The sequence below is a fragment of the Mustela nigripes genome, chromosome 2, assembly GCF_022355385.1.
Source record: "Mustela nigripes isolate SB6536 chromosome 2, MUSNIG.SB6536, whole genome shotgun sequence".
Taxonomy (NCBI): Eukaryota; Metazoa; Chordata; class Mammalia; order Carnivora; family Mustelidae; genus Mustela; species Mustela nigripes.
In genome coordinates, this window is record NC_081558.1 from 17,368,394 (window position 1) to 17,395,652 (window position 27,259).

The following is a 27,259-nucleotide window of genomic DNA, read 5'->3' on the forward strand; positions in this document are numbered from 1 at the left end:
TGGGTTTGGAGGGTGGGTCGGTACAGCCCCTTCCACTTCTCAGAATATGTTCACATACCTTGTATGAACATCATGACACTGGGAAGTAAACGCCATCAGTCTGGGCTTTTGGTCCATTCTGTTCTTCGCTTTATCCCTGGTGCCTAGGTAGTCCTGTGAAGAGGTAAGGATTTTTACAGATGAAGAACCTGAGGTTCCGAGAGTTCTTTTGACTCCCTCAATGGAGAGGCCTTCTAGCTCTGAGTCCAGTGTTAGGGCTGCTTTTCGGAGCCCAGACTAACCTTTCATTCCTATAAATTATATGAGAAAGGACAAGGGACTGTGTCTGTGGTGTGATGTCACACAGAGGAAAGGACACCGAAATAGAAGTTTAAAATCTGGGTTTTTTTTTTTTTTAAGATTATTTATTTATTTATTTGACATACAGAGATCACAAGTAGGCAGAGAGGCAGGCAGAGAGAGAGGAGGAAGCAGGCTCCCTGCTGAGCAGAGAGCCCGATGCGGGGCTCGATCCCAGGACCCTGAGATCATGACCTGAGCCGAAGGCAGAGGCTTAACCCACCAAGCCACCCAGGCACCCCTGAAGTCTGGGTTCTAATATTGTCACTGATGCTTTCCAGTCTTAAGACCCCAACTCCCGGCTCCGGTGAGCCTGTGAGAAGAGCATGGGTGTGAAATGTATTCTAAATAGAAAGGTGTGTTCACAGCTGCGTCTCATCAAAAACAGATATTGAAGTCCTAACTCCCACTATCTGTAAGGGTGGTCTCGTGTGGAAATAGGGTCTTTGCAGCTGTAATCAAGTTGAGAGGAGGTCCTACTGGATTAGGGTGGGCCTTCAACTCAGTGACTAGGGGTCCTTATAAGAAGGTCACAGAGACACAGACACAGGCAAAGGGAAGATGGCCATGTGAAGATAGAGGCAGAAACCAGAGTGATGTAAGTATAAGCCAAAGAATGCTGGGGATTACTGGCAGCTCTCGGAAGCTGGGAAGAGATGAGGAATGATTTTTCCCTGGAGCAGTTAGAGGGAGCTTGGCCCTACTGACACTTTGAGTTTAGAACGGTGGCTTTCAGCACATCTCCGTTGTTTTAGCCATGGAGCCTGGGCTCATTTGTTATGGCAGCCCCGGGACACAAACACAGGTGTGGCGTATGTGTCAAGGAAATGCCTTGTGGAGACAGATGGCTCAGCACCGCATGGACACTTCTCCAAAGTGAAGTGATCCGTCAGTGGCGGAAGGCCCCCAGACAAATGAACTTTCTTCCGCGATGCCTGTGTTTCCCACATTTTCGGTTTGCCCTTTCTTTAGAGAGGAGGACACAAGACGGGCTATGGAGTGGTGTGGAAAAAGCAGACAGAAGACGTCTGGGGAATGTCACCTGAGAGTGCCGGGGTGCTGAAGAGGGACCTGTCAATCATAGGTAATCCCCGAGGGGCAGAGCTGAGGTCCCCAGAGAGGATGCTGGCTGGGCTCACGGAGCACGGTCACTAAGAGGCACAAACGCCCTGGCAGGAAAGAGGGCCAGCGCAGCGAGACATCGATATATCTGATTCCAACATGGTGGCCTCCTCCCAGGGCCAAAGACTCTTGGCGACATCTGGTAACTCCATAGGCCTGCATTGTCTCCTGCTCCCCTTCTGATCTGGGTTTTCCTATCCCTCCTGCATGTGTGAAGATGGGATAGATAGAGCCAAGGGCGGTGATCTGCATCCCATAATACTGTTGTGCGGAAAAAAAAAAAAAAAAAAAAAAAAACCATGATACTAACAAACCCTTAGGTCTGGATGGGATTTAGAACTTACAAAGTACTTTCACATACAATCCCTCTTGATTGGGCCTCCTTATGAAAGGAGCCAGAGGTGCCTAGCCATGAAAGACGGGTCTGTCCCCTGATTCAGAGAGTACAGGAAATCCTAAGTAAAACCATGCCAACCCCCCCCCCAAAAGTGGATAAGCATCAGGTTAGGAAACCGTAATACACACAGGCCGTAACACAACATCCTAATTTGCAGCCCTATCCGATAGCAAAGAGCAGACTGAGCTCACAGAAGCAGCTGAATGTCATCTGGGCAAAAGTCCCAAGATGAAAACAGAGGACTTCTGTTGTTAGGAAATGGGAGACTAGGTAAATTTAGACCAACCCTTTCACTAAGGACACCAAAAGATGTACAAATATCTGAAAAGCATCAAAGAGCTAACAAAATACTGCAGAATTACAAGGCTGACATCCCAGAGAGGAGAGGAACTCAGACAGGAGAGCCCAGCATTCAGGGCCACTTCTTCCCCAGAGGCACTTACCCATTTGGAAGAGGGGGCTAGAACACTAAGTTGTGTTTCTGAATGTCTGGGGACTTGGGGGGTGGGCAGCAGCGTTGGAGTACAGGGCCTACCAAAGGTGGAAAGCTGGTAAACCACTGCCTGTTTGGGGCTGTGACTCCAGAGAATTGTGCCCTTAAAGGTAAGGATGAACCAAAAGCAAACCAGCTCTTGCATAGTCTGATAAGTCTACAGACTGGTTTCAGTGACCTGGGACTTTCCAACCTTGATCTGGAATAATAATAATGTGATTGCAGAAGTCTAGTGCCCCTGGGCACTTGACAGAGGCAAACAAAAAACCCCTCTCTAAAGGAAGAAATCATCCTAGGCAAAATATTTCAATAAATATAAATCTTTCAATCAATCAATCAATCAATCAATCAATAAATAAATAAATAATGTATTTTATAAATACCATGTCCAGCACAAAATAAAAAAGAATGAGGCACTGGGGAAGACCGATCAGGGAGAACTAGCCAAAACCAAGGCAACAGAAACACGTTCACAGAGATTCCATTTACTGGAATTATCACAGACTGAACACAAGCAAAGTTCTAGAAAACTCTTCCAGTAGTAATTCTGGCCATTTGGACTCCCTAATTTTCTCTCTAATCCCTCCTCATTTATTGCTTGCATTTACGATCTCCATTCTGTCTGCATTCACCACCGTCTCCAGAGCTATCTTCTTAGAAAACAAATCTGACCTTGCCTTAGCCGTGTTTAATGGTATTCAAGGCCCTTTGCAATCTGTCCTAACTTGCCCTTTCCAACCTCATCACTCAGGACCCCTCCCTCTCACAGTTTCTGGTCATATGGCAAGACTTTTCCATGAATATCCTCCCTCTACCTGGAACACCCTCTCTTCCCATGTTATCCTGAAAAACGCCTCCTCATCCTTCAAAGTCCAATTTAAAGCTCTTTCCTGGAAGCCTTTCTGAATTCGAAACTCTCGCTTCCAGTTTTGTAATATATGTTGATACCATGTATTATATTTATTTTTTAAAGATTTATTTATTTATTTGAGAGAGAGAGATTGTTAACATAGGGTAGGAGGGGCAGAGGGAGAGCGGGAGGATCCCCAGCCGATTCCCCTGCTGAGCGCGGAACCCCATGCGGGGCTCAATCCAGGACCCTGAAATTCAGACCTGAGCTGAAACCAAGAGTGGGACGCTCAACTGACTGATCCACTGAGGTGCCCCTATAATTATTTGTTTATAATTCTGTTTCTCAAGTTACATTGTTAATTTCCTGAGATTAGGGTCTGTTTTATTTATCCAGAGTTCCTGGCATTTAACATCATGCTTGGCTAAGTGCTCAACATCTGTTTATGAAAGAAGGGAAGGGTATTCTTTCTCTTTCTTTCTTCTTCTTCTTTTTTTTAAGTAAGCTCTATATCCCTAGTAGGGCTTGAATTCACAACCCTGAGATCAAGAGTCACGTGTGCTACTGACTGGGCCAACCAGGCACCCCAAGGAAAGGGTATTCTTTTTTTTTTTTTTTAAGATTTTATTTATTTATTTGACAGAGAGAGAGATCACAAATAGGCAGAGAGGCAGGCAGAGAGAGGGGGAAGAAGGCTCCCTGCTGAGCAGAGAGCCCGATGTAGGGCTTGATCCCAGGACCCTGAGATCATGATCTGAGCCAAAGGCAGAGGCTTAAGCCACTGAGCCACCCAGGTGCCCCTAGAAAAGGGTATTCTTAATATATAAGGCACTACAGACTCATGGACTGAATCGTGTCACCCCAAAAGTCATATGTTGAAGCTCTATCCCCTAGTGTGACTGTATCTAGAGACAGGGTCTTCCTAATCCAATAGGACTGGGGTCCTTCTCAGAAGAGGAAAAGATACCAGGGACCTCTCCCTCTCTTCACGTGTGCACAGAAAAAAGGCAAACAGCAAGAAGGTGGCTGTGTGCAAGCCGGGCAGAGATCCCCGTCAGAAACCAGCTCTGTTGGTACCTTGATCTTGGACATCCACCCAGCCTCCAAAACCATTAGAAAATAAATTTCTATTGTTGAAGCCACCTAGTCTGTGGTGTTTTTGTTATGGCAATCCAAGCGATGCATGGAGCACCTCTGGGATTTCAAACATGTATAAATTAGAAGTTATTTATTCTTATTTCTTATTCGTATTAGGAATTCTTATTAAGAATTCAACACAGAGGGGCACCTGGGTGGCTCAGTGGGTTAAGCCTCTGCCTTTGGCTCGGGTCACGATCTCAGGGTCCTAGGATCGAGCCCTGCATCGGGCTCTCTGCTCAGCAGGGAGCCTGCCTCTCCCCCTCTCTCTGCCTGCCTCTCTGCCTGCTTGTGATCTCTCTCTCTGTCAAATAAATAAATAAAACCTCTTTAAAAAAAAAAAAGAACTCAACACAGACTGACAAGGATGGGTAGGGAGTGGACACAATGACTTCCAGAAAATGGCTTTTTAAAAAGTTTTATTTCAAGAACTTTGTTGTTTACTCTTATTTCAAAAAAAGGTGGGTCAAAGTACAAAAAAAAAGTCAGTTGAAATAAAAGCGTAGGTTTAGAAATCACAGCGGCAGAAGCAATGTACAGACAGCACAGACAAAACAACCCAACGTATGCGGTTCTGTTCAGGTTCTTTGCTTATTTTGTGTTTTCTCCCTCCTGTACAAAATACATCAAGGCATGCCATGAGACCAGAGAAAGAAAGCGTTTAACAAATGGTTACAAGAAATAGACTCTGTACAAGAGGAGGTCACGTTTCTTCCCCTGCCCCCCGCCCCCATGCCCTCTCTTCTTGCTCTGCTTCAGGTGAGGTCATTCTGAAGACAGTTCACCTCCAAGTCCGCCTGGTCACCTTTGCCACCCTCGAGCTTGGGTGACATGGAGTTCTGGATGTTAAATGACTCCTCCTCTTTCAGGCAGGACTTGAGAGCTTCCTGGATTTTGTGGGGAGCACTGGGATCATCCTGGAAGAGGGAAAAGGGTGAGGGAGGGGCGGGAAGGAGACGGCGGATAGAGGGGGTCAAAGAACCACCCCAGGCTTTGGAGAGAAGAAAGAAAGAGACTCTAAGACTCGAAGGAACCAAACGGATGCCTTTGCAGCCGCTTTCTAGGAAGGTCGCCCTGAAAACTACACGCCCTCTGACGAGAGGACAGAGGTATGTGTGCCCCTTCCCGGCAGGGGTTTATCTACCAAGAGATGCTAACTTGAAAGGTGTTTCCTCAACCCACGCCTGGGTGAGTCCCGCTGCCTCAACAGGCCTGTCGTCCTTCGTGTGGGATGGGACTCGCACTGCTGGTTCACCATCCGTTCCTGCCTACCTGGGTGTGTGTGCCCTCAGCCCTCGGACCAGCTCCGGACCCGGACCTGAATTTGCTTGTTGCAGGCTTTCAGGAAACCCACAGCGGTCCACAGTCCCCCAGTTCTGCATTTTGGGCATTCTGAGCCATGCCCTTCTTTCCCACGGCTCTCTTCCTTCAGGGCCGTCTGGGCCTTACAGGCACGCCTCATTTTCTTGTGCTTCGTAGACACCGCAATTTTTTTTTTAATACAAATTGAAGGTCGGTGGTAACCCTGGGTTGAGCAAGTCTATCGGCATCGTTTTCCAACGCCGTTTGCTCATTTCCTGTCTCTGTGTCACACTTTGGTGATTCTCACAATATCTTAAACTTTTTCATTACTATTGTTATGTGATCTGTGACCAGTCGATAGATGATGGTTAGCATTCCTTAGCAAGAACGTGGTTTTAAATGAAGGTATGTACACTGTTTTGTTGGTCACTTACTACACTATAGTATGGTGTAAACCTGACTTCTGCATGCACCGCAAAACAACAACTTTCCTTTTATTCGCTTAATTTTGCTATTTATTTATTGTGGTGGTCTGGAATGGGACCCACCGTATCTCGGAGATGGGCCTGCACACCCATGTGATCGGTGGGCCTCAGCTCTTTCTCAGGCACCCCAGAGAGCTACTGTGAGTGCTTGGAGGTCTGCTGATCACAGGCACGGGTGGTGAGAAGGGTAGGGAATGTTGCTCTCTGACCAGCTAGCTCAGACTTTTCTGACTTTAACTACTTCTGAAATCCAAGGCGATCATCATGCTTTGGGAGCAGGGCCTACTCCGTACAACTGTGGTGAGTTCTTGCCCATGCTGACTGCTACCGAGTTTGACCCATTATGGCACTGGGTTGGGGTAGTGACTGGTTGGAAAGCAAGCAGAGAAAGTCTCCAGGCTTACACAGGACACTACAGGTATTCAAAAGGACCGTGTGCATACAGAACTCACTATCGCCTCTCCCTGTCCCCAGCCTCACTTGGCACTTTTCCAGAAGACTATCTTGAACCGAGCAGTATGGTAGAGTTTCAAAGACCTCAGGAATGATTTCCAGACCACAGGGGAACACATGTTCCCCATTCCCAATGCCACAAGGGCCAGAAGAAATGAACTTCATACGGTACTGAGGCAGATTTCAGGCCCTTGGCATTTTCTATTATTGCTGGGAGAGATTTAGAAAAAAAATGTCAATGACACACATATAGATGTAATGAGATGGAACAATCTCCCTGATATGTTAAGTATGTATATGCACTCATACACACACACACACACACACACACACACACACATACACAGACTGTATGGAGAGGGAAGCGGGATGAGGAAGAACTGTACTTTTCATGCCGCGTACTTCCGTGTTGTCTGGTGAGAGACAATGGGCTCGGAAGCTTGAGAGCCGTGCCTTTAAAGATCTCAGGCAGAGCAGACTTTGCATCATAGCAAATCTGGAGTAGGACAGGATGGCCGGTACTTGCCAGGCCTCTTACAAAGACGGGACTCATTTTCATGTTGTTCAACACCACCTCCCTCTGACTGCCCCACCCACCGCCATCACACAGTCTTTGGGGGCAAACAGGATTTGTGTGAGGAAATGTATATTTAGGGGCGCCTGGGTGGCTCAGTGGGTTAAAGCCTCTGCCTTCAGCTCAGGTCATGATCCCAGGGTCCTGGGATCGAGCCCCTCATTGGGCGCTCTGCTCCATGATGAGCCTGCTTCCTCCTTTCTCTCTGCCTGCCTCTCTGCCTACTTGTGATCTCTGTCTGTCAAATAAAGAAAGAAAATTTAAAAAAAAAAAAGAAAAAGAAAAGTATATTTAGGGGTGCCTACAGACATGGGCATCAAAGCTGTGAGGACTTGAAGGTGGGGGCCCAAGTTAAGCGTGGCTCCTGGGATCTAGACAGATGAGAAAATGGACTTCTGGGCCAACATGTGGGATGAGTATATTCTAAAAATAAGGAATACAGGTATCCAAACAATGCTATTAGACAAGCTAAGTACTTCCAACAAACAGGGCAGGTGAGGGAGTGTCTGAACCAAGACAGAGCTGTGCTAGCCCAAGTGTCTCCGCCAGAACTGGATCCTAGCAAGCCTAGGGTTGCTGATTCCTCAGCAGAAGGCCCATCTGCCTTTGAAGTGCCAGAAATCCCTCAGGGCAAGAGAGCTGGCCCTCTAGTTGGCCTAAGTCCTGGGAACTGCTCCGTGTTCCCCTTCCTGGCATTCCACTCCAGCCAAATGGGGATCCCTCAGGCCAGGAGTGGTGTGGGTTCAGGCTTGGAGTCCCACTTGTCCAGACACAAACCTCCCTCAGCAGGGGACATGAAAGAAGTAGAGCCTCGGAAGGAAGAAAGATTGAAATGGGGAGAGAGTGCACAGAAGCACTAAGGGACAACACAGAGATGCGCTAGTAAGGAATAAACTGAAATCCTGGAAGGTCTGTGGAATCTTGGGAAGACCGTGTCATATCCGTGACATTCCGTGGACAGCATGGCTGTGAGATCCAACGGGGCGGTGCACGGCATTGGCCTGTGGATTTCAGGTGACATTAGCCACGCTGAGCTTCCCACACGCTGGCCATTGCTCCTGGAGAACTTGCAGGTCTCCATAGCACAGGCAGAGGAGAACAGGCTCTCCCTTCCCTCCCGATGCTCCTTCTAGGGGCTGGCTGTTTGGCTGCACGCAGGCTCATGGGCTCATGCCGCCACCGGCTCGCCTGCTGCAGAGCCCAGGTGAGGAGTAAGTAGCACTGGGCGACTGCAGGTGGGGAAGGAAGCGCCCGACAGGGCTTCACTTCGAACTGAAGTGGCAACTGTCTGGACCGCCAGTGCCCACAAGGTCTTGAATACGATCAAGTCTGACTTGCAGGCTGGGTGGAGAGAACGAAGAGCTGAAGGGAGGAGATCGGGGGGTACACGCCCTGCTGGACAGGAGAGTCGGCCCCTCTCACACTCAGAGCCTTGGCAGAGGGGACAGGATGTCCCCTGGAGCACAAGTGGAGCGCAAGATGCCAGGCTGACACAACCTGCAAGATCCAGGAGGGGCGGGAGACCCCCAGAGCCTCATCTTGCCCCTCCACTGAGGGATGTCCTGAGCACTACCCCGACCGCCCCTTCTCAGGTCCTTCTCAGGCGGAGTCCCCCATGGTGGACCGGCCCGTGCGCGGCTCCAGTTTTAAGCCTTGTGGTATTCTGAACTCAAGGTCAGTGGGGGCCTTACTGGACAAACGCCGTACCTTCTACAAAGTCAGGTCGGCCAAGGAAGCCTCGGTATTGGTTCATGCCACCGAGACCTTCAAGAGGAGCTATTTCTTTCCTCTCCCTTTTCGGGAAGAGGAAAGTTGTCTGTCTACACCTGGGATGCCAGAACAATGGACTATGTATGCATCAGAAACTTTCCTAAGGACCCTTGCTCTCTGGACAAGGAATACCCTGCCTGCAGAAGCCACCGGACAGCCACGTGTACAGTGGAACCAGGAACCACCATACAGGTCTGGCAGGTGACCTCACACGTACAGTGGAACCAGGAACCACCGCACAGGTCTGGTGGGCTGCCCCACACATACAGTGGAACCAGAAGGCCCCGCTAGGCCATCTTTTGCCAGCGTTCCACAAATGGTGACCACACATGTACCACTGTGTGAGGCCGAACAAGGTAGGGATGGAGTGTATGGAGACGAGGGAGGCTCTTCCTGTCCTCAAAGTGCCTATCTCAAGGGCTGGTTAAAGTGCTTATCAATCTGAACGTTTATAAGACATCTGGCGTCCTGGGTTATTAGATGGTCTTGAACGTATTAGTATCTCGGTACATACCCAGTAAAATCATATCTGCTTCTCTACCCTTTGTATCAAAGACTTTAACAAATTATCCTAAACTAACCTCTTTGATTTCTTCTTTAAAGTCGACCCCTTTCCTCCTTCTCCACCAGGCCAAGTTCTTCCCTGGGGTTTGGTGAACAAGGTCACATTTACTGTTATTCTCTCTTTCCCTTCCTGGGGCTGCACCATCCCCATCTATCAGAGGAAAACAGTGGTCTAGTTCCGTGCTGTCCCCACAGCAGCATAAGCCGCTCTTCCGCAAGCTTTCCAGCCGCAGGCAGCTTGTGAGTCTGAGTTTCGCTCCCTTATCTGTGTATTGATGCCTTCACCGTGTGGTACGGGGCCTGTGTCACATGCCGAAGTCCCGGGTTCGGATGTGACGTGATCTGGAGCTTGGGCGGTTTCTGCTTTATTTATGAGATTTTCTCTCACAGTATCCAGTACTTTCTTTACCGGTTAGTGTGGTCCAGAAGACACACTAGAAGGCCAGGATCTTTAGAAACTGCTCGACTGAGACCACTGAGACCTTCTCTTAAGTCTCAACTGATACTTACGAGCCCATCCTCCCAAGAACAGAATTTACCCCTAGACTTACTATTACACCAGTGCTCTGTGCCCCCCTCAGCTTTAACCAGCGTAAATATGCCTCCTTGGACAGTGTAAAGGACACTGGTCCAGCCATTCCAAAGAGCAACCGCCATTCACTTCAGTGACCACGAGGACATTCCCTCACGACGAAAACAGTCTTTCTTCTCCATACAGAGAGCAGAAAGACCCTGGGAAGGAAAAATCGGACTTCTAAAGTCTAGATAAAGCTAAAAATCCCGAGTCATCCTGGAAAAAAGATCTTTGGTACCCCCTAGAGCTGTCTGTCAAGGAAGCGGTGCACCGTCCCTGTCCTAGTCCCACGTCGCCACCCAAACTGGTCTCCCCACGCTCACCTCCAGAGCTGGGAGGAGCCGTCCCCAGCTTGGAAGTAGCCCAAAGACAAGGGCAGTGGCCTGGGCAGGGCCTATGGATAAGGGAGAGGGTGGGAAAGACAAGTCACAGGTGACAGACAAGTCATCACGGGGAGCCAAGGTGCGGGCATGTGCAGGGGGGAAAGGAGGTACAGGGACTGTGGCGAAGTTTCCTTACGTTTGGGTGAGAGCCTTCGGCAATGGTGGAGAGGGAGAAGTTATCGTTGTGGAGCTCCGACGGGGTCCGGAATTTGCTGGTTGGGACGGAAGAGAGCAGGGAAAACGTGAGTGCGACGATCACGGATGGCCAAGCCTGCCCAAAGCATCGCGGGTCAAATGCTTATTTCATCAGACACCGCGGACCGTAATAAGGAGTGCCATTATTCGATGCACCGCGGAGGAAAAAAAAAAACTTCTGCCCCTTAAAAGCGTGACCCAGGAACTTTCTTATCACCTAGAGTTTTTATTCTAGACTGGAAGTGGCTCACGGAGACTTCCGTTAAAGCACTGACAACGATATGAACAGCTCTGGCCAGGACTGTGACTGCCAGGCGGTTACAACCACATCGTGACTGCCATCTGGCCAACCATGATGATAAGATGCCAGTGATTGTGAGACGCAGTCCAGTTTCAGAGACGCTAATATGTGGGGGCGTGGGGGGGGGTGAACATCTCAGAGGCAGTACACCGCAGCAGTATCTGTTGCACACGGAGGACGTGGAGTGTGAGCCCAAAAGCAAGCAAGCACGCGCGGGAAGTGAGGGTGGCATGCTGGGAGCTGACGGTGCCCCGGGGGCCAGGCTCTGTGCAGAACACAAAGCCTGTTGATGGAGGAAGGCCTAGAACGTGGTACTGTCCCTGGCCACTACTCTTGCTTCTCCACTGCCCTGCCAGCTGCTCCTTCTCTCCCCTGGCCTCCTCAGCAGCTACCCTGGTAGGTGGTCGCAGCATGGCCCTCTCCTCCCCCTGCCACCCAGGGTCCTGGCTGATGAGGACATGCACGGATCCGGCCCGCCTCAGCGCACAGTCACAATGGAGAGGCCCCTGCAGCGTCGGGACGGGTCACTGAAAGGCTCCCGGCGGCCGCCCGCATCTGCACAGTGCAGGAGTTTACCCAGCAAAGGAGCAACAGATGGCCTTTTGTCCTTTTCCCAGGATCCCAGGGAAAGTACTTCAGGAGCATTCCCTGGAGGGAGTCTCGGGTCAGCGGGGGAGGGGAGTGAGGGGGCAACAGGTCGAAAGTGGGGGACAGTTCTGCATCAACTGTCTCTCAGGCCTCCAGGAAGCTGAACCGCAACCTCCTCCTTTTGGGACTCCCGTGACACTTCAGAGCATTCCTTACTTTGCTCAGGGACAGAGTGACTCTCTCACAGTGCATAAGGCCACGGCCAAGTGTGCAAGGCCTGGACTTAGAGGGAAACACATGTGGATCTCACATGCACACAGAAGTCACTCGTCTGCTAAGAGAGAAGCCGGAAGGAGACTCTATTCCCATGGGGCCCTGAAAATCCGCCACAGAGGAAGCCTAGCCTAGGCCCCTCCACCCCCAAAACTTTACTTAGGAGAGGTCAAGAGGACTTCCCTAAATCCCTTGCACTTCTGTCTGGACCAGGCACCGACAAGCTGGGCATGGCGATGCGCTGCCCAAGCTCTTCTCTCCAGCGTTCAGTCAGGAGGAGTCGGGCCTGGGAGACGGCAGGTCTGAGGGAGCTGGGGTTACTCCTCGCAGTTCGTGAGCGAGATCCTCACACTGGCCGTGCCTGGCAAAGAGCCATGGAGCAGGTGCAGTCCGCTGTGGGAGGACTGAGCGCAGATACGTACATGGGGGACCACGGCCAGGAGGGTGCTGGGTGTCTTTTCCTTAAGCGCCCTCTGTCACGGGGCAGAAGACACTGGGAACGGCGCTGGACGGTGTGCCCCAGGGGCTCAGGCCCTGCCACAATGCCAGCATGTTCCGTGCAGGAAGGGATCAACCTGGGGGAGCCTCTGGGATGGAAAACACAACTAGGGAGGCACAGCAGGTGCCAGGAACCCCCGTGGCCAGGTCCCCGGGGTCAGATGGCGGGGGCAGCCACAGGGGCAGGGCGCGGCTGGCGGACTCAGACTCACTTGGTCCTTCGCAGCTTAGTGTTCTCCGTCTTGAGCAGATAGAGCTTCTTGGCGAAGAACACAGTCATCATGAAGAGCAGGAGCAGGACGAGGGCAGCTGAGCCGACGGCCACGCACATCACCTGGAAGTCGGTGATGATGGACTCGCAGCGCATCCCCTTGTGCCAGATGTAGTCCTGCGTGTTGCACCTGGGGGCAGCGACAGAGTGAGACTGAGCGGACGGGCCGGCAGCCACAGCAAGGGCCTGGCCCCTTCGCCCCACATTCACCTCAGCAGCCCGTTCCCATGAGGGTCTAGAACAACTGGGGTGGAGGTTCTGCGTGACCACCCCCACGCAGTGGGCAGGACAGCACTGGAGTCCAGGACATAAATGAGACAACCAGAGTGCCGAGGGACGGAGTGAACAGGTCGCTCACGTGACTGTTAAGGGACTGTGTGGAAGGGGGGGGTGGGAACCCTGGTTTTCTACCTCGCAGCCTCAAGGAGGACAATTATAGGATTCTCTCAGCATCCCCTGCCCTTGGCTCTGGGTGAAAAACAAGATTAATAGGACCTCTGGCTCCAAAAGTAGTCAACCCACTCTACCCGGGAAAACCTCTCCTGGTGTTCTGCAGTCCCGTCTAGTTCACGAGGCTCCCCAGATGCTGAAATAGAAGGAAGTGACAGACAAGGACGAACACAAAGATGGATGTGTAGTCTCCTCCTGTCTCTGCAGCCCCCCAAATTCTGCCCCTAAAGCTTCCTGTCCTATTACCATGAGAACGGTCATGAAAGCACAGTGAGAATCAACCCTCTGGGTGGGTTTCAGTCCTTTTGTTGAGTGACTTTCTCTTGCCCTTGGGGACATTCCCAGGCTCCAACTCTTCCAATGACATTGCTGTTTCCATGGGAACCAGGCTGCTTCAAAGAGGAAAGATGTGGAAGGATACAGAGGCAGGCAAAGGAGGGAGGACATGAACCTCAGGGTGAATGACAGACAAGAAAAAGGGGTCCAGAAAAGGGGAAATTATGCCTCGCCTCGGAGAATTGACTACTCCACGCCCGAAATAGTGCGCAGAGACATGACTAACAGGAAAGTCTTTCTTTTCCAACGGACGCTCTGCAGTCCTGGGAGGCTATCTGTCTGAGCGCAGTGAGCAAAGACGATCCCACTAGCCCATGGTTCTAGAAAAGTTCTGCCATCGCTCTGCTCATTTCCCTGCAGTGGGTCAGGGTGACAGAGACAAAGGCGTGCTGCAGTCTGCAACGGAGGGCTCGGCAGTCTCCTGTGAATGGAATGCAAAACAGTTTCTGAGCCAGAGCAGAGCCTGGGCATGCACAGCCTGAGGAGGGATCTTTGGGAGGGAGGACCGAGTGTGCCCCTGGGAGGGAAGGTGAGCTAGGGGAGCTGGTGGGGGGACTTGTGGAAAAGTCCTCTGAAGCGGGACCCACTGGAGGATCCCCGGTCAGCACAGCCAGGCAGCTTACTGAGGACAAGCTTGCTTTCTCACTCGGGAGTCCCTAGAGCTCCAGGAGCTTCTGGGAACTTTGCTAGCTCTCCAGAAGCATCGTGGGCTCTCCATTTCATGCGGTGATGGCAAGACTACTTTGAAGGTGAAAAGCCCAGGCCTCCAGCAGGATGAAAGACAATGATTTCACACAGAGATTTCAGAGCTCCCAGGGTAAATCCCACTAAGCATCACTATCATCCCACTAACCAAAGCTTGAGGAGCAAAATCACAGGGTAGCTTCTGGTAGCCCTTAGCCAACTAGCAAGGTACTATTGCCATAATGTCTTGATGACAGATCCTTCTTTTAGCAATGACTGGACAACTCCAATCACAATTGTGTGGACACATTCTATATGACTGACCTTAATCATTTCATGATTGCTTATAGGAAAGAAGGAACTGGAAGCCAGCTTTAATGCCAAAGGCACAACATTTACACTTTCTATATATTATTTTTCTATCGGAACATCAAGACCTGTAGAATTTGAATTCTTCACATACCTCCAAAAAGACCAAGAAAAAGAAACATCAGGAATGACACTTAGAGAAACACCTAGATTCCAGAAATGTTCCTCCTAGGACCAACAGAAACAAGTCCCTGAGCAATCTGGGGGTCCCACCCCACTTCCAGGGTCTGTAAAGGACGGAGACAAGCAAACTACCCAGATCACTGCTGACTTGGGATTCTTCCAGAATAAGCCAGTGAGCTCCCCAGCAGGTTAATGACCTTGCCACGAGGGCGGGTGTATGATGTATTCCTGATGAGGCATGGGATGCTGGCTGCAGACGACGTCCTTAGAGACACTAAACTCTCTGAGTCTTTAAAACATTCTGCGCTGGAGGACAAAGATCAAGTAGAAAGGGAAAAGCCACTACCCAAAGTCAAGGAACCCCATATCTGCTATGCCAGGAAAAATACTCTGCCTCACTTGACCTACTTAAGTGGCTCCTCTTGGGGTCTGCTCCTCACTGTGACTCTGTACGTCCACCCCCTACAGGTGCCCTGTGGGTAGACAGAGTCCACTTCCTACCATACATGTGTCTCAGAGGGCATGCTCAGAGGCCTTCTTTCCTCCAGAGCAGGCTTATAAGCCTACTCTTTGTGCCACTGTAGCCAAAACTCTCCAGTGGGACCCCTTGAGCCAGTAAAGGCTGCTTTCCAAAACCCTCAGAGAAGTCCCTTCATTTTGCCTTTATAGTTTAGTGCTTTGGTATAGGGCACACACTTGGAGGAAATACAAAATCTTACTTCTGGGGAGTCTTTCCTAGTGAGGTCACAGGAAGTACATTTAAGAAGTAACTTCCTGTGGAAGATATCATGTGAACATCTCTTGACCTGGGAATCCCAGGAGCCTCTTGGCTTGGCAACTCACTACCTCTTGGAAGTTGTGCCCATCATGTCCTCCTCTTTGCTGAGTAGGCCTCACATATGCTTTTCAGTTCTTTTATAAGTCCCTGTGCACCTGCCTGCCACACCCTTACCTGCAGAAGGCCCCTATGTTCTCCACCAGGTAGCACTGGCCGCCATTGTGACAGTAACTTGGGAAGAGGTCGCACACTGACCGGCAGGAGCCATTATGCCGCACAAAGCCGCTGCGGCACTCGGTGCCATTCTCACTTGGGGCCAGGTCCCTGCCTGGCTCTCCTGGGCGGGGCCTGAGGGCGATGCTGCTGCCAGGGACCATCCCCAGAGTATGCTGTGGGGGGACGGCATGCCACCGACTGGTGGGCTGGCCAGTCCCGGGCCCCAGACCAGGCTTCTCAGTGGGCACCAGAAGGTCACTTTCATCTTCCAGGTCTCCACCTCCTGCTGCATCCTTGTCATCCTCCTCTTCCTCTTCCTCCAAGTCATCATAGAAGGATGTAGTAGGGTAGAAGTCAGATTCATCAAAGGGGGTGAAGTCATCGTATAAGTCAAGCAGGCTCCAGGAAGGGGTCTCTCCCCCGCTATCGGGGTGGTGCTCTGAGGTTCCTGGCGACCCTGGGAAGCTCTCCAGGTCGGCGCCACGGCCCTCACCATCCAATCCTTCGAAGTAGTCGATGTCAATTATATCTGACGCCGGCTGGGGCTCCAGTGTGCCCTGAACGGGGAATGTGGGCTCTGGCCCAGGTGGGTCATGTGTGCTGCCTCCCAGGTTCAGCCAAACCTCTAAGGGGCTCTCCTTGGGGAGCTCGGGGCCTGGGCTCAGCTTGTCGTCAGGAGTGGGGGAGGGTGGTCCGCTTGCCTCTGTAGCCTCGGGGGTAACAGTGGGCATCGATGACTGTCCCAGGGCCTCCTCAGGAGCCGAGGGCGTGGCTGGAAGGGCCTGGGTGTCGCCGCTGCCCGCCTCTGCGGTCACTCCACCCAGGCCCGGACTGTCGGCCTCCAGCCAGGCGGTGCCGGTCACTGCCGCGGACGCCTCCAGTGCCTCCTCTGGCCTGGCCCCAGGCCCCACCACAGCCGGCTGGCCGCCAGGTGCAGTCCATGAGGTCTCATCCTCCCCAGCAGCTGGTGGGCCGGCCTTCTCCCGCGTGCTGTTGGCACGCGGCTCCCACTCCAGGACGCTTTTCACCTGCTCCTCAGCCTCGACGGCGCTGCCCGCCTCACGCGCTGTGGGCGGGAGGGAGGGGGCACGACGTCAGGGCCCCGCCCCCCGCTGCCGCTCGCACTCCCGGCCTCCCCGCCCACCCGAAGACGCCAGGACCAGGTTTCCCAAAGCCACGCCCCACCGTCTAGGCCACGCCCCCAAGGGAACACACCCGGCCCGACGTTTCCCGCTCAGGCCCCGCCCCTCAGGCGTCATGCCCCGCCCCCGACAAGGCCCATAGTGTGAACGGGGCAGCCCCCACCTTCGGCCCCAGGCAGAGGTTTGACCCTCAGGACTCCACCCCACCGCCAAACCCCGCCCCGAAGTCGCACCCTCAAGGCCCCGCCCCACTCCAGGCCCCGCCCTACTCCAGGCCCCGCCCTAAGGTCGCATCCTCAGGGCCCCCATCACCTCCAGGTCCCGCCTCGAAGTCGCACCCTCACGCCCCGCCCACTCAGTCCCCTCCCCCCAGCCAGCACCTCTGCCCACCCAACCCGGGTCGGGGCCGACCCCCACCCCTCGGCCTCCTTCAAGTACCCCACCTCCTCGCGCGCCCCTTCCCCCGCCCCCGTCGCGAGCAAGGCGCTGCCCCGCCCCCTTGCCATAGCTCGCGAACTCCGCCTGTACCCGAGGCCAGCGGGACCCTGGCCCAGGGTGAGGTGCGAGAGTCACTGGGGTCCCGGTCGCAGTGGGTACCTACCCGGCGCGGCCCCGGCGGCGAGGACCAGCGTGGCCCCCAGAAGCAGCAGCAGCAGCGGCGGCGGTCCCCGGCCCGGGCCCCCGCCCCCGGCTCGGCCCATGGCGCGGCGCGCCGACCGCTGTCCACGGTCTGCCCGGCTGGCTGCGCCCTCGGCTCGCCGGCCGCCGCGCCTCCCGCCCGCGCTGCGGCCGTCTCAGCCCACGGTGGGCAGCGCGAGAAGCCGCATGCCGCCGCCGCCGTCCACCGCTGTCCCCGGCGCGCCGCGCCTCCCCGCCTCCCGCGCCGCCGCTGCCGCGCTCAGCGCCGCCCCCACCCCTCCCGCCGCGCCCGCCCCGCCGCACGTAGCTCTGACGCCTGCCCTGCTCCGTCCGCCTGCGGTGGACAGACAGACCCCCGGCTCTGGACGCCGAGACAAACGGACTTGGAGTAGCGCGGGTGGGTGCGGAGCACAGCGCCGCGCGTGGCGTTAGCCGACAGGTGCACGGGCGGGAGAGCTGCGGGGCGGGCCAGCCCTCCCCGTGGAGGGCTGCTACGGGCTCCCCCCCACCTGCGAGGAACCCACCCGCCACGCGGCGAGCACGGAGGCGGGGGCCCAGACACCCGCAACTTCGGGGCGGGGCTCGGGAGGGCCGCAGGGGGCGGAAGCCCGAGCTCGCGGTGTGGAAATGAGCCGAGTCCGGGGAGCACGGAGCCTCTCGGATTTCTGCGCCAATGCCGTGTTCGGGGCGGGGAAGGGTCTCGGGGACGTCTGCGGGTGCCCACGGGGGCGGGGCAGGCGCCGGCAGCGCCAGGCAAGGGGGCGAAGCCGACCGCCCAGGCTCTAATCGGATCAGACCTAATCCGTCCACAGCCAAAGCTCAGACCTCGCACAGCCAGGCCCTCCACAACGCATCCCAGGGGCAGGGGGCAAGACCCTTCTGAGACTACAGCTACTCCCGCCTTTCTTCTCTCCTCGGGGTAGCCCAGGCAGCGCCCTTTAATCCTGGCCCCTTCCTCCCAGGATCCATCACCACCACCCTCCCAACACACATGTGTCCCAGACCAGCAAACTCAAGGTCCTGGGCTGACCCAAGGAGCCAAGATCGCAGCCTAGGGACGCGCGGGCTGCAGGAGCGGTGTCAGACTAGTGTGCGGGCTGACCGAAGCTCGGTGTTCAGCCAGGGACCCCTCATCCCCGGAGACATGCTTGGTGGGGAGTTGTGACCTAGTCCTGGTAGCTTATCCCGCAAAGCAACCGCCCACCTCCCGGTGTGTTATTGACCCAAATGACATTCGGGGTCACCACCTTAGATGTGACAACCGTGGTATTTGTGAGACACTCCCATTTCTGTCGCTAGGGAGCCACATAGGTAACCAAGTTGGAGTATCTACCTCCTCATGTCCTAGTGCGTGTTTCTGGATGGCATTCCCTTGGTTCAAAGTGTGTTCCTTTCACAGACAGTCCTGTGACAGCAGCCTCTTAGGCAGGCTGGTGTTCCCTGCCCTCCAAGTCTGCCTGGAAAACGGGCTCAGAAAGCTTGGTTCCATTACCTGTCCCTTCTGCGAAGCCTTCCCAGCCTCCCGGTGATATCGCCTGTCTACAGCAATTCCCCACTGGACTGTGGAGCACACAGTGCACAGGACCAGGCACTGGGAGGTTCTGGAAGGGCAGCAGAAGCAAACATGCACCAACCAGACAACTCCCACCAGATACTCCCACCACAGAACGTGGGTCTGGAGCTTCCTGCAAAGGGGCTGACTTCGTGAGGTTCTTTCCATGGCTTCATGCTGCCTCTGGGGACAGTAAATACCGGTTTGGAATACAGTCTTCTCTGAGCAGAGGGCCAGGCTGGGCTTTGCACTTGTTGGCTGGCCACAGAGGCACTAACGCACCCTCCAACCCCATCTCTGCTTCCCTGGTCTGTGGCTTACATCTGTATTTTCTTTTTTGGCCTATGTACAAGTCTGTGTTCCTCTATTTGGGTCTGACTCTTGCGTGGTGGTTGTGAGAGTGGAGACGTGCCTACCTCCTCCTTCCCCCGGCAGGTCTGTCTGGAATAAGGCCTCACCAATGGGGCCTTGACAGCTGGGGCATGAGGACCACTCCCTTGTTTTTCACTAGGAAGTTCTGAACAGGACCCTTCTCCCATTTCTCTGTTAAAACTCCAGCTACTCCACTTTCTCATTTTAATGTATTTTATTGAATATTTAAATATATTCTTTTAAGTTCAATTAAAAAAACAATTTTTAGGTAGGCTCCATGCCCAATGTGGGGTCTGCACTCACCACCCTGAGATCAAGTCACATGCCCCACCCTCTCAACCGGCCAGGCTGGCTTCAATTTAATTTTTGAATTATAACACGCATATTATATAAAATAAAATATGAAATGTCCCCTTCCTCAATGACCCCCTTCCCTAACTTGGGGGCAAATTCTTTTAACCTAAACTTATCCGCTGATTCCCCCTAGACCTCAGAACGGAGCACGGCACACCAGGTTTGGAAACGCCTCGAGATGAATGGGGGAACTCATCAGGCAATGGAATGTGACAGGAAAAGCAGGATACAGCATCAGCTCTGCATGACCTTGGGAGTCAGTAACCCATCTCCTTTATGAGATAGTGGTAGCCACAGTGTCCAGGGACTGCATTACTTTTTCTGGGCACAGGGGTTAGAGTGGACCAAATAAGAGATCTAAGACGTAGGAACTAGAGAGTCGAAGAAAGGGAGATTAACCCCTGTCCAGAGCCCACACCCATGTCCCCACATCCAAGTCTTGTGCATTTGGGCATCAAGGATGCTTTTGTGAGGCAATGGCTTCCACATGCCTCTGAGGATCCTATTGGGTTTGGCAACCTGCCTCCAGCACCAAGGCAGGCACAAGGCCCATTGCCATGGCTACAGCCTGCCTCCTTGGGCACAGAAAGCCTCTAGCTTAACGAGGGGCTGCTGTCCAGGGCAGGAGCTGCTCCAGTTACCATGGTTGGGGCATACTTCAGTCTGAACAGGAAGCTGTGTGGTTCCAGGATTTAAGTCCTTAGTAGTGACTACTAACATTTCTGTGAGTTTTTAGTCTTTCTAGTCTTTAGAGTTTCTAGTCTTTCTCGTAACCATTTTGCACATTTGCAAACTGACACGGAGATCATGCTAATGATGTGGTAAGGCCAGGACTTGAGCCAAGATCTTGATTTCAAACGTTTTCATCCTTGCTTCTTAGTTTCAAGAGGAATCAGGATGCAGAGGTCAGGCCTCATTTGGCAGAATGGAAGCCTAGCCTCCCTCCCCAACCCCCTGCACCTACCTACACCTGGGCATTTAAGTCAATGCTATGATTTCTTACGGGGTACAAGATGGCAATAACCCCAACTCATGTCCCAGGTCAGTCAGCTCTGACCATTTTTGGTGATGGGCTGCTACTGGACCTTCTTGCAGCATTACCGGGAGAGCCAAGAGTCAGGGGTCCGGGTTATGTGCGCTGACAAGCCCCTGCTCTGGATTCTCAGTTGCACAAGTACTCTCCTAGAAAGGCTTGTCGCAACCTGGAGGTGGTCATCTTGTCCAGGCAATGGGTCTGCTGCAAGACTGGAGAAGCCCCTGAATTTCATTCCCCAAAAGCCAAGTCAGCTGGGAGAGAGCTACACAGCTTAAGTCAACACAGCCTCAGACCTGCAGCGGCTAGGCTGGTCTGCAGAAGTCCTGCTGTCTCAGCCAGCGACCTCGCCAGGTGATTCTCAGGAAACCCATAGGTACTACACAGTAGTTCCTGGAACAAGGAATGCCAGTCCATTTGGATGACTATGGGAAATCCTAAATGTCAGGGCCAAACCAGCCATGGAAATCAGCCTGTGCAAAGAAGCTATTACCACCCAGTGGCACTGCTGCTTCCTAACTCCCTCTGGGACCATCTGGCTGTGAGGGCACCTGAGGTGGTAGGTTGCCACAGGAGAGAGTGGGAGGGATTTTCTTTCCAGTCTAAGTTGTCCAAAGGTGTTGGTCACTGTACTGTGTGAAGCCACTGCTATTCTGCACAAGTCTGCAAAGGCTGTACCCTAAGGGTCTGCAGTGGTAAGGTGGCCGTTAGCAGTCACCTGACGGTTCTTTGTGGGCTTGGAAGGGCCTGGAAGGACAGCAAGGACTGGGGACAGAAGGGAGTGAAGTTGGTCCCAGTTCTCCAAGACAGGCCAGGAGCAGGAAGAGGGGATCAGACAAGTCTCTCTTCCCTTAGGGTTTAACGGATTGGAAAGGGCGGCGGCGGTGGGGGGGTGGTGCTTGGAGAGAACTGGCTCTAATTGCTTTGAGAACCTCTGGTTAAGTTGATTCACAGGACTCTCTCCTTTTGGTCACTACTGTTTAGCTCGGTTTTAAATTCAGGGTCAAAGGTGCTTCCTAAGAAGAGAGGAGGCAGGCCTAAAAACAAGCCACCAGGAAATGAAGTCCAGGGGAGCCGTTTACAAGGAGATCCAATACTGACGGTCCTGGGCTTCCATCCCATCCTGCAAGGTGACTTCCTTAGATGGAGACCACCCATTCACAGGGGAGCAAGGAGCTTTCACCTTGTTCCCAGTAAGTCCTCCTTCAAGGGATCAACTGGAGTGCAGCTATGCTCCAGGAGCAGCAGAAGAGAAAGCAAGGGCTTTACACTAATGGCCACAGGCAGAGAGGTTTGCAGAAGGAAACCTCAGGGCTGGCACTGTGTATCCAGACAAAGGGTGCTCGGATTATTCAGATGAGGTCTTCCTGGAATGAGGGGGAACCCTCAGGTTACTGCACCCAGCAGGACAGAAATCATATAAGCACACCCAATTCACAGACCATTTACATGATCCCCCAGAAAGCTCCTGATTACACTATTTTTCTTCATGACTACCTAGCACTATTTAACATAATCCTATTTCTTATTAATTTATGGTCTTGTATCCCCCACCCCCCACCCCAAAAGAATCTAAGTGGCCTGGAGTACAGGAGCCTTGCCTACCTTATTCATAACTATGACTTCACTGCATGCAGGGTCTAATGCCTGGCAAGTAAGAGGCCCTCAAATGTTTCCCAGATGAATGGAACTCATAGGATCAGCTGTCAGGAACCACAGAGATCTTGTTCTACCTCACAACCTTCCTAACTAGTGGTTCCCCAAGGGTGGTCCCTTGCCCAGGTACATCAGGACCCCCTAAAAATCTGTTAAAAACACAGTATTTCAGGGGCGCTAGGGTGGCTCAGTTGGTTAAGCATCCAACTCTTGATTTTGGCTCAGGTTATGATCGCAGGGTGGTGAGATCGAGCCCCGATGGGGTTCCGTGCTGAGCATGGAGTCTACTTAAGATTCTCTCCTTCTTCTTCTGCCCCCACTCTCTAAAGAACAGAACAAAACATGGTGTTTCAGAACTCCAGACCTGCTCCATCACTTTTGAGGGTGGGGCTGAGCAGCCGGTCTCTGAACAATGCTTTGGGTAATCCTGATCTGTACTGAGGTTGCAACACTACTGTCCTTTACCACACTTGGGGGAACCACTCCATAGTAAGGATCCCAGGAACCTGTGAGAGACTGGTGGATTACACATGTCCTGTTACACTTTTTAAAGAGCTCACACTCAAGTTTAGAAACCAGTCTTTGGTTAGTCTGGGTCAGGGCTTACCCTCCTTTGTCACCCTTGGGGAGTACAGAACTCTGGGAGACCCCACTGGTCCTAGCACTCTGTGCTAAAGGGGAGTCCGAACAGATCCAGCAGCAAAGCACAACCTGGCCGGCACAGCTCCCCGAGGAGCTGGGTGCTAACTGCTCGCCGCAGAAGCCCCTGCTTTTGCTTCACTGGGTTCATAAAAGCAGCTAGAAGGCAATGGCCTTTTCCTGTTTTCTGCACAGGGTTTGCACCTGTGGATGCTCAAAGGCTGTCCTCAAAAGTACATCAAGGTGCACGAAACCAACTGCCCTCAAGGTCTGCCTCCAGCTGGGGGCTCTCTAAACGGCATCCCGACAAACATGCTCTAGCCTTCCCATCAAAACTATTCATTCCCTTGGAGGTGCCAGGCTTTTGGCCACAGACCTTTCCTCACTTTGACCACGGAAGCAGTGGGCGAGGCACATTTAACTGTATGCTCCTTAAGCATCATCAAGGTGCTCGGTCAGGAAGTCCCGCATCCCTGAACTCACTGCGGATCAGACCAGGTGGGGCTGAATCTTTAGACTCTTCATAGGACACATGAAGAGACTGGTGTGTGAATGCAGAGAATGGGACTAGAATCCAGAAATGTTCTATTTATTCACTAAAAAAAGAGGGAGATGAGGTCTTCTTGATCAATTTCCTCCAATCTCCCAAAACTCCCTCCCTTCATTTTTCCAAAATAACACACTGAGAAACACGTTTGTACAAAAACCACGTATTATTCCCCCCCTCACAAAATTGGGTAGCTGTATTACAGGAACGAAACCAGATCAAAGACATGAAAAGAAAAGTCACCACTTATAGTGAAATATAACAGTGTTAAGAATTCAGGTATTTTGTAGAATTGTTACCGGCATAGTAAAAGTATTTCCACCTGGATCTTATAAATTTGAAAGCGATCACATTAAAGACCTGAGGTTAACAAGGGACCACAGTATGAACCAGAATTCCATTTTCCTTCTAAGACCCCAGTGGAAAAAGTAAGTATTTGGAATGAGTTTCCTTTGGGAAAGACTGGCGGGAATTAGGGAACACCCTGGCCATTGTCAAAAGGCACTGGGATCTTTCTGGAGACAAATGCATTGGAACTTAACTCCAGCAGGAACAAGCTCATTTCCACTCCAAGAGTCCAGAACACACACACAAAAGGAACAAGGTCTCCTTGGTTCCAGTACTCGGATGGTGACCAGGGCCACCTGGTTAGAGGCAACACCTGAGGGTTTGAAAGGCAAATCTTAATTGTGGTTTTATTTTTTTGCTTTCTGATACTAAGGAAGAAAGTTCTGAGGTGTTTTATAAACACCTCCCTACACCCTCTCGTATGTAAAGCTTTACAGAATATATAGAAAAAGATATCCAAAAGGTGTGCCACTTAGTATTCTAAACAATGAAACTGCCACTTGAGAATGTGACATGAAGAGGCCAGGCGCTTTGGAAATCAAGATCCACCAAACATACCCTGCCCCCATCCACGGAAGGATAGAGGGGAGGGAAGAAGGACAAGAAGAGAAAACCAAGAACTCTCAAGTAATTCATCAGCAGGGGTCAAAATGGGTTCGAGTTAAGGCATTTTTGTGGCTCTGCCTCTGGAATGGCATTCTGATCGTTCAGTCCGAGAACCCCAACCCTCAAAGCATGATGCTCTGATGGCCAACTGCATGCCTTGGGACCCCCAGCTTCTCTCTGACAACCCTGCGACAGATGGAATGCGAGATTTCACCAAGGGAAGCGAGAAGGGACAAGAGCCCTTGATCTTGCCCCACTTCTCCAATCCAGCCCCAAACCTGAAGTACCGCTTCACTGAGCCCCACTCACCCCGGACTGCAAGAGGTAGTTTGGGGACTCGAACCCCCGGCCATCCTAACCAAGTTCCATGAGCTAAAATGTTTAGCACTATCTACTTACTTTTTTTTCTTTTCTTTTTTTTTTTTTTTTTTTTTTTGCTTTTTTTTAAAGAGGGGAAATAAAAAAGAATGAGTACAAAGCAGTGACTAGTGGACTAGACTCAGTGGACAGTCATCGCCCTAGACTCAAACGCTCCCTGGCTCGTCTAGGAAATGAAGGAACGCCTCCCCAAATCCCACCCCTAATCCAACAAATCATCTGCATAGAAAGCCAGAACCGGTGGGCCCAGGGAAGGAGTGTGGGTCTGTTGTACTGCTGGGCGCTCCCCTATCAGGTACTAAAGGGGCCATGCAGCAGGGAGGTCCTTTCGGTCCAGGAGTAAAATCAGTGGGGTCCCGCCCTGTCCCCATCTCTTTGAATTTTGGTGCATCTATGTGAGGCAAAAGTCTCAGGAAACTTCACCATCAGCACCAATCTTAGCTCAGATTAGCAGAAATAAGGTCACTTATAATGCCTTTAGGTTCGTCCCCTCTGGCTATTCCCTCTGCCCATCACCATTTTTTTTTGGTTCCTATGAACTTAGGATGCTCTCATTTAAAGCAATGACAAAAGGAAAAAAAAATAATAAAACATAATGATTATAAAGCATTAGCCATGTAAGCATCAAAACCAAACACTGCAGGAGAGCACTGAAACAACAGACAAACTTCTCATGTTGACAGGACCTGCAGAGAAAGGGTCAGTACACCCCACAGCAGGACAGGGGGACGCAGGCTACCGTGAGGATGACCAGGACACACTGGCCCCACAGGCTTCCCCTCGCGGACCTGACAAAGGAGGTGTCCGAGCATGGAGAGGGCCGGCAAGGGGTACAGGGAAATATGGGATGCGTGCTTGGGGTTGCAAGAAGAAAAATCCTAAAAGAAACCCAAGGAAGCCGAGGAACACAAGTCTCGTCATCCCCCCTGCAGCTGCTGGCGCCGGGCATGGACGCTGCCTGCCTCTTCCAGGCTAGGGGGCGGCGGAGGCTGGCGGGCCTGGAGCAGGAGGCGGAGGGACTCCGTCTGCGGGCGGTGGTGGCGGTGGTGGTGGCGGCTGCGGCGGCGGTGGGGCATCTGCAAACACAGCCAAGAGGGACTCGTCATTGCTGGAAACACAAGGGCTGGGGAAAGAGCCCCTTCCAAGAAAAATGACATAGGAAGTGATTTTTGTTATGCAGGCAATCAACGTGGCCTTCGAGGTGCTGGTGCCACCGCAGGCCGGGCAGGTCAGGTCCCCCCTGAACACCCAAGTCTCGGCTAGCGTGCTGAGGTGTCTGCATCTGTCCCAACCTCCTCCGCAGCCCACCCCTTCCAAGAATCACTCCAGACCTTTGCAGAACTTAATTTTAGTTTGATTTTATTGCATTTTAATGGTTCTCTCTGCTAATTTTAACTTCTTCAGTTAAATGATAAAGCTCCTTCCTGGGCAAGTTCTGTGTCTTCTTTTCTTTCTCTCTCAGTGCCTGGCCTAGGTGGGCACAAAACAGATTATCAAGAACTTCTTGCTGATTAAGTGTCTCCACCAGGACCAGAGAGCTTCACTCGAGGCAGCTGCTGACAAGCTGGACAGTCCTGGGAGGCCCCACAGCTCCTGAACTGTAGTCCTTGGGTTTTTGGCCAAAACTAGGTCAGGTCCTGAAGGGAACAATTAGTATGAGTGTCTGGGGCTCTTTCCTATTTCGACTTTAGCTGCTTAGCGTACAAAGGAACCCTAGAGATTATTTAATCCAGGGTTTTTTAAACCTCTTGATTTGGTCAGAAATGAAAACATATGAAACAAATAATTCAAGTACAGCCTTGCTTACCAGTCAGTTCACCCAACCTTCCCCCCGCCGCACCCCCGTTCCAGGAGATTTCCACCAAACTGCTAAAGCTCTTCAAAGCATTTTGAAGGCCACTGATCTTTCAGTGGAGGAAACTAAGACCTGAAGAGGGGAACCACCTTACCCAATGAGGCCTGCCTGGGATCCTAGAGCCAAGTCATCTGTGGTGGGAAGTGGGAGGAGCACCTGAAACCCTCCACATTCTCAAGATGATCCCTTGAGGGCCCTTCAGGATGAAATCCTGGCCAGTGTAAAGACCAAGGATATCGTATCTGTAACTAAATGGCAAACTGGTCAGCTGTCTTGGCAGACCGGCCCTGTAAGGCAGTGAGGTGCAGTGTTTTCTTGCCAAGGAAAAGTATCTGCTACAATGCAATCGGTGACCAAGGACCCAAGGGAGAAGGTTTTCTACTGTCATGATCTTCACATGCGGCCACACTGCTGTCTTCCTTCCATGCACCTACTCTGTCCTAGCCCCTAGGGGTCCAGAAACAGGCCTCTGTGTAGCCTGCCTCCTGGCTCTGGGCAGTCTTCCTGAGCACTACAGTACACTCAAAGCACTTCAGAGTCTCGGGTAACCTGCAAATCTTATAGACTACTCTCTACTCACTCATTTCTTGTTTTCCCAACTAAGGCTCCTGGA

The 27,259-nt window shown here is 52.3% G+C and overlaps 2 protein-coding genes across 6 annotated transcripts in view; both read right to left on the reverse strand.

Moving 5' to 3' along the window:
• Positions 1–17,526, reverse strand: part of CSPG5 (chondroitin sulfate proteoglycan 5) — a 33,393-nt gene extending 15,867 nt beyond the window's left edge. For 2 of the 3 annotated variants that reach the window (XM_059389603.1, XM_059389604.1), the window contains exons 1-5: positions 17,269–17,526; positions 15,484–16,591; positions 12,511–12,699; positions 10,580–10,655; positions 59–153 (exon numbers count right to left, since the gene is read on the reverse strand). In XM_059389603.1, coding sequence (XP_059245586.1) covers positions 59–153; positions 10,580–10,655; positions 12,511–12,699; positions 15,484–16,591; positions 17,269–17,368 — 1,568 coding nt within the window. In that variant the 5' untranslated portion in view covers positions 17,369–17,526. Of the gene's footprint in view, positions 1–58; positions 154–4,746; positions 5,256–10,579; positions 10,656–12,510; positions 12,700–15,483; positions 16,592–17,268 lie in introns of those variants that run through there. The other variant, XM_059389602.1, reaches the window with a different exon arrangement.
• A 5,959-nt stretch (positions 17,527–23,485) lies between these two features.
• SMARCC1 (SWI/SNF related, matrix associated, actin dependent regulator of chromatin subfamily c member 1) overlaps positions 23,486–27,259 on the reverse strand; it is a 173,938-nt gene continuing 170,164 nt past the window's right edge. For 2 of the 3 annotated variants that reach the window (XM_059389606.1, XM_059389605.1), the window contains exon 28: positions 23,486–25,867. In XM_059389606.1, the coding sequence (XP_059245589.1) occupies positions 25,764–25,867 (104 nt within the window). In that variant the 3' untranslated portion in view covers positions 23,486–25,763. Of the gene's footprint in view, positions 25,868–26,126; positions 26,429–27,259 lie in introns of those variants that run through there. The other variant, XM_059389607.1, reaches the window with a different exon arrangement.